This window comes from Nymphaea colorata, chromosome 6 (genome assembly GCF_008831285.2).
Source record: "Nymphaea colorata isolate Beijing-Zhang1983 chromosome 6, ASM883128v2, whole genome shotgun sequence".
NCBI lineage: Eukaryota > Viridiplantae > Streptophyta > Magnoliopsida > Nymphaeales > Nymphaeaceae > Nymphaea > Nymphaea colorata.
In genome coordinates this window covers 7,319,290-7,329,656 of record NC_045143.1, presented here as the reverse complement: position 1 = coordinate 7,329,656, position 10,367 = coordinate 7,319,290, and the positions used below count along the sequence as shown (strand labels likewise).

Here is a 10,367-nt window from a genome sequence, read left to right as displayed (position 1 = left end):
AAATTTTCAATGTATTTTTTTTTTCAATTAGTTGGGATGGAGTCATGTAGTGCCCCCCTCCGCCCTTGCACAAGGGAAAGAACATAGTCAAGATTGAGTAGAAAGGTGAGGAGGGGTGCCAAATGATGCATATTCTTCTAAACATGGGTGAAGGCAGAAATTTTTTGTAGGTTGAAATAGAAATTTTCATTTTTTTTATATATGTTGAACTAACATTTTGAAAAATTACCTATATATATATATATATATATATATATATATATTTTAAGTGTTAAAAATCTAGGTGGGCGGCACGCCAAGGCCCCTGCCACCCCCTTTGCCTCGGCCTTTGCTTTTAAAAATGGGAGTCCTAGGGCCAACACTGGGGAGCGAGTTATTCATCCTCTATTTTCTCACTCAAAGTACTTAAAGATTAAGCCATTCTAATGGTTGGGACATCTTTCCAAAACATGAGTGGGCGGGGGCGGGGGCGGAGCCAGGGCACGCCAACAGGAGCCATGGCTGCCTTTGCCTTTGAAGTTATGAAAATTTAAATTTTACAAAGTGTGTTTAGGGTTTAGGGTTTAGGGTGTCACCGTTGTGTTCGTGGTGGTGGTGGTGGTCGTCGTGGTCGTCGTTGTCGTCGTGGTGGCGGTGGCGACTCCACCGCCCGTTGGTCGGGTCACCACCGGAAGTATCGCCGTTCTGGAGATCGGGTAGCTCATCCCTCACTCTGTATCTCTCACTAATGGTTCCGATGTTATATGTAGTTGGATTCGAATTTGGATCTCGTTTTTCCGACAGAACAATGTTTCGGCAGGCATAAGAACCTCCATTTAGATGTAAATATGTTAGGCTTTTATAAGAGAATATGTCAGACTTTATGAAGCTTTTACGAGAGAGTGACTGAGTGAGTTGCAGTCACCTTTCAGTCTGCAAACATAAGATTCTGCATTTAAATGTAAAATATGTCAGGTTTTTATGAGAAGGTGAGTTGTGTGCATGGATTGGTGCATGCAATACACATATGCAAGCGGCGCAAATGTAATATGTACATAAATAAGAAAGGGGTAGAAAGTGTGCGTATTTTAAAATTATTCTTTTTTAATTTTTCATTTTCTCGAATTTTTTCTCTTATAAAAAAATTCCTTTTTCTACTGATTAAAGGTATTTTCGTCATTGATGAAAGAAAACAGACGTACATAAGCTCAGTTGGATACCAAACTCGGATCCAGATTCGATTACAAAACGGAACGCTGAACCAGAACCCGTAACTGAAAATCCAACCCATCGATAAAGGTGAACGCCCCGACCAAGCCACAGGTCAACGGAATTGTTTACTGTAGTATCAAACCATTTGCAGAGTAGGGCTCTGCTTTCTTATATATATATATATATATATATATATATATATATATATATATATATATATATAAATGCCCATTAAATTTTAGAACATGAACAAATTAATGCCTCTTGACCACATATTTTCCGGCCCCGCCGTTGATCTGTTTTTCCAGATCCGGCCGACGATTTCAACCCAGGTAGCGGCGCACCTACCTTGGCTGGTGGCCTTTCGTCGAACCCAGGACCAGTAGAGAAGGAAGTTGAGAAGACAAGACAGATGGCCTACCTGTGGGTCTGGACGGTCGCTCTGGCAGCAGAAGAACGTCGGCTGCAACCTCCATTAACAGACCAGGCAATTGGAGGAAACAGTCTCGGTGGTTTGACCGGCAGCTGCGAGCTACCATACCGGCATGCCTGGCCGTGAAGCTGCCCAACACCCAGTCAGCTAGCTATCCCAGCGGCCGGCAAATTTCCAGTGCGCGGTCAGAAATTTGTAGCAGGAAGAAAGAAACCGCTCATATATACTAAATAAGATAAAATATCTCACCTTATTTCGCCACTTTTCCTCATTCTCACCAGCATTAAACAAATCCCAAAGGGAAAGGAGATAATGAAAATTAATCCAGCCTTTCAATAAGCTCTTATATATGCTGGAAGTTTTAGCGTATGCTCTCATGCTCTTCAAGTGGATGACTGTGTAACGTCAAAGGATCGCATTCTTCCGGTACAGCACAAGATGGCATCCTCTGCTTCGGCCATTGTCATCCTCCTCTTCCTTCTTTCTTGCTCTTCCTACTGTTTCCTGTCACGCGCAGAAAGCCAAGCCCCAGCACTGTTCATTTTTGGGGACTCTATAGTTGACTGCGGCAACAATGACTATCTGCCCAATTCTACTGCTGTCGCCGATTACCTGCCGTATAACATGGACTTCTTTGCCGTCACCGGCAGGTTCTCTAATGCCCGGAACTTGGCCGATTGCGTTGCCGAGAGTCTGGGTTTTGAGCATCTGATTGCATGCTCAAGGGATCCCAACAGTACCGGGGAAAGAATACTCGATGGAGTTAATTTCGGCTCCGCTGGGACGGGAATCCTCGACAACAGCACCGCTGGGGTAAGTATTGGTTTCCAAGTTTTTTCCATTTGTGGGCATTATTGATCTTGCCATATAAATTCTATTAACTTGGTAATATAACACCTTCTGATTTCACTTAGCTAAATCTTTGTATAGTTCATGGCGTATGTAGTGAGATGCTAATTATTCATTTTTAACTTGAACTGCAGGAGATAGTGACGCCATTGCATTATCAAGTTCTGTTCTTCCAGAACAAGACTCTGCCGGACTTGGAGTCCCAACTTGGAGGCAACCTCTCTTCTTTCTTGGCCCAAAGCTTGTTCTTGTTCAACACCGGCGGCAATGACTTCGTGGACCAGTGTTTCGAAACCGGGGAGTCGTGCGACATACCAGAGTTTACGGATCTACTAATTTCCCAATTAACTAAAATATTTGAGGTACGACGGTAAAGATAACATCTCAATCTTTGGTGCCTGTGATGTCAATGTCGACTGGCAGTGGCTTCATCTCTTTATCCGAAACCCCATCTTTCTTTAATTTCTACATTTCATATTTTGATTAAATTTAAGTAGCTGTTATTTTATTAACAAGACTAAAAAATACACCTAAAATGATATCATGGAGAAATGGTTGTTTTAGATCCGTAACTACATTATTAGATGTTCATGATTTGCATTATGGTACATATTAGTACATGTTTAATAATATTCAAATTAATTTAGTTTTTTTGCGAATTTTAAGTTAGTTAGGTGGATCGTTTTTATTTAAAACAAAATTGACTCTAGAGAACCTAATTATATAAAAAAGCTTAGACATATTTTTCATCTCCACTTTAAAGCATAAGTGTTACAGTGTGATAATATATCTTTTCTTGTTTCTTAAGCTTTTGATCGAGTCTAATCGCCTTACACAAGAAGACAAAAATCTTAAATATTTATTCTTATATATATATATATATATATAAAAGTGTTCCACCAGATTTGAGTTTGTTTAATCAAGTACCCCTCCAACCAATTTTTCTGGTTCAGCCAACGGATTGACCTGCTGTTTCTTACGATCTTTGCAGAAGATGTACAGTTTGGGAGCTCGAAAATTTATTGTATTTTCTACAGAATCAAGTGGATGCACCCCCGTTGCGCGCGATATGACCAACGGAAGTTGCAGTGAAACGTTTGATTCTGCTTCAAGAACGTACAATGGTCGACTGAATGCTTCCATTGACACATTTACAGAAACGTTCCCCGGCTCTCAATTCGTGTTTGTGTCTCTCTATAACGTCATCAACGAATTGATAGATAATCCAACTACTTACGGTCAGTTGCCCTCTTACTTCTACTCTCTCAAGTTGGTGAAGAAAAAAAAAAAACTTGTGAATTTCAGACAATAACTTTGCGCACCTCCCTTTTTTATGTCGTTAGCAAATACGTTTAACCTTTTTTATTTTCACCTGTTGATCTAAAACACCTTTCAGATTTCATTAACTTGGCGTTATCATTAATCTTAGTAGAATTGATTCCGATACAAATCGGCCGGGAGGAATGAGGAATGCTCCCTGCGTTCATTACTTAAAGAATCCGACAATGAGAACATGTTCAGAGAATTACGAGCTGAAATCAGCAAATAAATCTTAGTAGAATTGATTGAGTTAAAAAGGCTAAAGTCTCTCGAAAGAGTAAGGGGCTGTTTGGATGATCCCTCCAAAACTGGTTTTGCTTCCAAAACCAAGTTTTTGGTGGTATTTGGATGATATGGAATGTAAGTTTCATGCAAACCCAATTTTCATAAAACAGAGTTTTTTTATGGAGATAAAAAACTTAGACACCCTCCTAACAGATTTTTCATGAGTTTAGTTTTGGTCAGACACGATGACATAGTGTAAGGCTGTTCAATTTGTTTAGACTGTAGACAAATATATATATATATATATATATATATATATATATGAGAATGCTCTTAATGTTATATCTATAAAATAACTCTATTCAATACTTATCTGAACTTTTTCTTTTACAAATGTCCTCAAGAACTCATTTTTGGTCATTTAAAAGTGAAAATCTGGTTTTTGCCTTGTCCTCCAACAGGCAAACCAGGTTTTAGATACTCACTTTAAAATCCAGGTTTTGAGTGTCATCCAAACGCACCCTAGGTTATTCTCATTTTCATTATTTTGTCACATTTTTTTATTTTACCCAACTCTGTCTGTGCCTTTTAACAGTAAGTAATTTCTTTTGTGGTACTTTTTAGACATACAGAAAGTGCCAGTGTTTGATTAGAAATTTCCAGCTCCTTTCATCGATTTCTTAAATTATGAACAGACTTCGCTGTGCAACTTGCCTCCTACTAGATTATAAATGCGACATACTTTTCCTATGAAAACAGTCAATACACTCAGACCTCCCTCATGAGGCTATAATTTTCAGAATATTAAAGACCCTGCATGTGGTGGTGGCCTAAATTGTTCTGATCCAGTAAATCAGAAATTTAACACTAAGGGAAAAAATTATTAATAATTGGCAAAACTATATTTTGCATGTTTTATGTTGAGATTCCACGGTTGCGTGACAAAATTTCTTTCATAGATTTCACAAATAGACGTCTCAAATTGTTGGCTAAATTATATTTCGCTTCCTGTGAGTTTGTTTTTGGTATTGAAAACGAAACATTTGCCGGTGAAAGGCAGCTCACTTTGACTGTGGAAACAACAGGCTACGACAACGTCGAGGACGCTTGCTGCGAGATGATCACCGACGGGAGCTCGTGCGTGAAGAACGGGCCGACATGTGTAGATCGGAGTAAGTTCCTGTTCTGGGATGGAGGCCACCCCACCGATAAGACCAACTCCATATTGGCGAGCAAGATCTACGACTCCAAGAACACATCTATATCCTACCCTTTCAGTATCAAAGAATTGGCCGCCATCAACTCCACTGCAGCCGCTGCTGATTCCAGTTTGTTCATAAGGCCATGGAGCAAGTCCACCGGTAGTGGGAAGGGCGACCAGTAGACTCTATTGTATTTGGCACATCAATCCAATTGTAATAAGCTTCCGCATGATCGATCGGGATGATCATCATCATGATGGACATGAGGCCAAGGGTCTCAACTTCTACACAGGATTGACACACCTCATTTTTATATCTCCATGGATTACACCATATTTCGTTCTGCATTTTTTTTGTGTTAATTTAATTTGTCGTTCTCTATTTAGAAGAAACGAGAGTCCTACACTTAGCTCATTCGGAATTTGAAGTTATCTTGGTATAATTATCTATTGAGATTAGTACCCAAATTTGCTTCAGTCTGGAAACCCATCAGACCATTCTTGGTGATTCGAGTCGCAACTTTTATTCTTATCACAACTTGAAAATGTGGCCTATGAATTTGCATTTGAAGAGCATTCGACTGCACTGGAGCTAGGGTTTGTGTTTTGCGGCTGCGATCTGCCTCCCATCCATCAATTACGGTAGGGGGACAAGTAGAACTCTCAAATGGTTATGGAGGATTTGGTCTCTGAATACAGTGAGGCGTCCCCCTCTTTGTGAAGGAGTGACAGCAAATGGAGGAGTGGCGAGCGGAAGCCCTCGCTGAAGGTGGAGCATACGCAGAGAGGTAGCAAGTCAAAAGAGCACAAAATTGATTGTTTAGATGTTAAGGGGCCGAATGGGAGGTGAGAAGAATGCGATGCGTAAAGATGGAGGACCTGAAGGCTGGCCCTTCAAGATGGTGAGCACGAATGAAGGATCAGGGTGGGGAGATCCTAGCCCAAATCAACCAAACAGCGCTTTCTGGGTGTCAAATCGTCCGAACGATAGAGGTTGATGAGTGCAGCATCCCCCTATGGGATAAAAAGAGGTGAAGGGGAGGAAACGCTTGGGATATTTCAAATTGGGTTCATACCAGCAGATGTGTAAACCAATATTCAGCGATCGAGGCCATAGCAGGAGGGATTGGTCGAGGCAGACTCGACTACACGTTCATCTTCATATCTTTAAGGGACCTATGGCAAGAAATTCCTTCAGTAAAGTTTACCCTTGTCGGCCGACGGAACTTCCTGAAAGGAGTCTCATCGGAAGAAAAGTTGCAGATGATCCTCAATCGAGGACGATGGTCGGTTGCAGGCAGGTTGCTTTTGACGAACCGCTAGAAACTAAGCCACTCACTTGTGGAGGCAACCACTAGAGTGCGGATGTGGATTCAACTCCTTGTCCTCCCTCTGGAGATGTGGAACATCAGACTCTTCAAAGATGTGCCTCAATAGAGCTAGGTATGTGGGCACTGATTCATTCACAAAATTGGTAGATAAATTTGGTTTCGCTTGGTTGCTAGTTGAGGTTCCTCTAGGGTATTTATCCCGATTCCAGAAGTCGAATTGGAGGTTCTAGAAGGTAAATTCATCAGCCAAAATATTATGAAACTAGATTGAAATATTGTCTTATATGTAGCTCAACTAGTCACTTCTCATCAAGTTGTGAGAGAACATAGCAGCAACCAAATGGGACCTCCTCAAAAGAAAATGAGGGTGCCCATGTGTATTTAACTAAAAGAAAACCAAAGAGAACCCAGATACCCCCGAATCACTTAAGTGGAGTAACAGAAAAGGCAATAGGTTCATTGTTATGTGCTTGCAGACAACGGTGGGAGGCTAAGCAACAAGCTCTTGATAACCTGGTGGAAATCCGAGAAGAGTGTACTTTGTGTTCTGGAAAGAAGCAGTTTATGGTCTGGTTTAGTTGCTAAGCGCAAGTTTTGGCGACATTAAGGAGAAAGCTGCTCTTGTGGTTTGCCCCTTGATGTAATCAGGCATTTGTAGGTGCCAAGATCCACCACCCAACTGACGGCCGAAACATTCACCAAATCTCTACTTCTCAGTCTTATGGTACCGCCCTACGGTACTTCATCTTTAGTGTCAGTGGCTTTCTTTTATAGCACAGAAAATTGTCTAAACAAAAACTGGCCACCATCCCCTACTTACTAGCTTCTGCACTGTTTGGCGGTGCTTCCTCCTGTCGTTAGACAGAGGTTGGTAGAATAAAGAAGCCTAGTGGCTAACTGGAAAGCTGTAGTATCTCTTTAAACTAAAGATTATCTATGGCTGCTCGTTACATCGTTGGACCTGGTGGCAATTTCCCACTGATTGGGATATTTCAAATTGAGGCATCAGTTTCTCAGTCAGCTATAGCAGAACTCTGAGAACCTCTCCATTCTGCTGAAGAAAGAGTCATCACGGTCATGGTCAATTTCTTGGGTGCTGGAATTCTGTTGGGTACTAATGAGTACGCAGCAGAATGTTTGAAGAACATGACTTGCAGTAATGAGAGCCTTGGCGCAGGTGGCTTCTGTTTGCAGCATCTTCTAGTGCATGTGGACGACCATTTTCCCCAAGAAGCGGCAGTGCTGTTTTCAATTTGGTTGGTTTGGAGCCCTTGGAAACTCTAATTTCTTTTAGGTTTTCTTGCTCGCCACTGCCCTCAACTCTTGTTGTCTACTAAGGGTTAAGCACTCGATTCATTGCTGCCGATGAGCAGTGATCGGGGTTGAGGGCAATGTGCGACATTCTCATCATCAAGGGTTGGCAAAGGTAAGCAACAGCCCTCGACCTTTGCCGTCGAGCAAAGGTCGACGCCATCGCCCCTGTTCGAACGATGCTGCTTTTTTCTCGAGAGAATTTTTCAGGACAAGTTTGTCATTCACATGCCCATGTTAAGGTTCTTCTTTAATGGGCGGTTGTTTGAGAATTTAAAGGAAAACTTGAATGGTCGTTTGTGTTCTCTGGAGTTTGTGATCCGTAGGTCGGGTGGGTATTCGTTGTTCGCTTAAAAATTGAGCGTCATTTTTAAACAAGTGATGCAGTTCTCATTTTGGCGAGCTAGAAATGTATATGGCTGAAGGAGCTGCACAATGACAGTGTAAAAGTAAAAACACTTTCCAACGATATCTGTAGTGTATCTTGATTACCTTCTAACCTCACCAGGTTGAACTTGGTTTCGTGGGTAGTTGTGGTGCTGATAATGATACATCCTGATTGCCACTATTGTTTATGAACTCCTTCCAAACTTAATTTGTGGTAGAAATTAGATAGCAAAGGTCTTGATTTTCAAATTACAGAACCTACATTACTGTTTTGAGGCTACGATCAAAGGTAATCAACTAAAGAGAAAGTTTTAAAAAATAATAATAATCTTGTTGATTTCATTTTATGAGTTTGATGGGTTGGGGTGGAGGTGACCAATGAGTTGGGCAGTCTGCACTCAGTGGCAAATCCATGAGTAATATGTGCACCTGTCATGGTGCCTATGGACTGGATGGTTAGCTAACTATTAACAACTAGGAGAACAAGAACGTTAGGTTGAATTCCCAATTGACCAGGCAAATGATCATAATGAATCTGAACAACAAATGTCCGAATAGGTACAAAACCCTCTACAGTGGCCCATCTATTGCTGGTGGAATCCACCAACTTCCAGTCTACCCATCTAAGCGATGTTCCTACAGGAGTCTATTGAATGTTCTACTCGAAGGTGTTACTTCACACTCTTTAAAACACGACTTTAGTGTAAAAACGCAGCGTGTATAAAAGAAAATATATCTCCAGGTTCATGCTGATATTTGTCTTGTATTTAAATTTCCCAGTTCACCTACATCGAAGAACAATTTGAAAGGTGAGACAAACCTCGTTATTGTGGAATGGAATAAGAAAAAAGAAAGTTGAATGGTAGGACAACCCTGGTGAACCAGATTTGAATGGTAGGACAGACCTTCTTTTAGGGGCCGTTTGATGGCCTGAAAATATATTTCTGGAAATATATTTCTAGAAATGTAGGAAATGGAAAAATGAAATAGGAAAAATATTTCCAATTCCAATTTGGGTGTGTGTGTGATGACTCATAAATATATTTCCAATTCTATATTTCTGAGTTTGATGGTACAGAAATATATTTCCAGAATTTCAGATTTGTAAAACCAAATTCATTCTCCAAATCATCAACATCATCTTCCTCCTCATCCCCTTCAACATCATCTTCCTCCTCATTCTCCAAATCATCAACATCATCTTCCTCCTCATCCCCTTAAATAATCCAGAATTGTTACAAGGACAGAAAGCTATTTCTTCTGGTTATGCAAGTAAACTTTCTAAACAATCTTCCGCAATTGGCTACTATTCTTACTTTTCTCAGGCAAACTGAAACACACAGGGCCTTGTATCATCCTACACGGCTACTCCAAAGGGAACTGAATTTTGTCATTAACTTTGCTTACTGGACTTACGCATTTTCTTTGAGGATCAGAATAACATATAAATCAGTGGAACTTATTTCAAGAAGGCAGCATATCAGCTGGACATATAAGCTGAAGAAAAGGCGAACTAATGGAAACTTACCCTTATGACGTTTGTATCTAGTCCTGCACTGCAGGCACGCCTGAGTGCCCTCTCTCCTTTCATACTGGATGACAAAAACATCCATCCACACCACAGAGAAAGTGTTAAGAAGATGACAGAGGCATCTCCCAAGCGAAGAACAGGGACCTCCATGGCTGGATGTCGGACTTAGATTCTCGGGGGAAGCCCTGGCAAGACTACTCCTGCCATCGTGACAGGGGACCCTCTGTTGCCAAACCACACAACCACAGAGAGAGGGAGAAAAAACAGAACAAAATGAGAGAGAATTTGTTAATGGGAGAGATTAGAACGTCCTGAGTTCCATGAGCAAATATGGTATAAGAGAGCATGTAATGAAAAATGTTATCAAGCAAAATCATCAAGAGTGTCCCACTCTGCATTCCTGAGAAATTAACAACGCAGAGAAGGAAAAGAGGTCAAATGAAAACGCGCCCAAAACCAACATATCCATAATTTGAAAGGGTTGTTTTCTTGTTTGGATAGAGGGTTGTGGAAGAAATGAAGGTTAGAAAGAGAGAGGAAGGAGAGAAGGGGGCCATGGGTTTTGCTTAAAAACAAAACTCTCGGCCT

At 41.0% G+C, this 10,367-nt stretch overlaps 1 protein-coding gene across 1 annotated transcript; it reads left to right on the top strand.

Annotated features, from left to right (window-relative positions):
* The first annotated feature begins 1,890 nt into the window (after positions 1 to 1,890).
* On the top strand, positions 1,891 to 5,567 carry LOC116255434 (GDSL esterase/lipase At1g29660-like). The gene is made up of 4 exons (XM_031631255.2): positions 1,891 to 2,437; positions 2,608 to 2,835; positions 3,465 to 3,711; positions 5,104 to 5,567. Exons 1-4 carry the CDS (start codon positions 2,063 to 2,065, stop codon positions 5,400 to 5,402), a joined length of 1,149 nt encoding a protein of 382 aa, XP_031487115.1. The 5' UTR covers positions 1,891 to 2,062; the 3' UTR covers positions 5,403 to 5,567.
* Positions 5,568 to 10,367: the final 4,800 nt, after the last annotated feature.

Coding starts and splice junctions, on each gene's coding strand:
- LOC116255434 (XM_031631255.2), top strand. CDS start 2,063: ATGGCATCCTCTGCTTCGGCCATTGTCATCCTCCTCTTCCTTCTTTCT. Junction 2,438..2,607: donor TCGACAACAGCACCGCTGGG/GTAAGTATTGGT, acceptor CTTGAACTGCAG/GAGATAGTGACGCCATTGCA. Junction 3,712..5,103: donor AGATAATCCAACTACTTACG/GTCAGTTGCCCT, acceptor TGGAAACAACAG/GCTACGACAACGTCGAGGAC.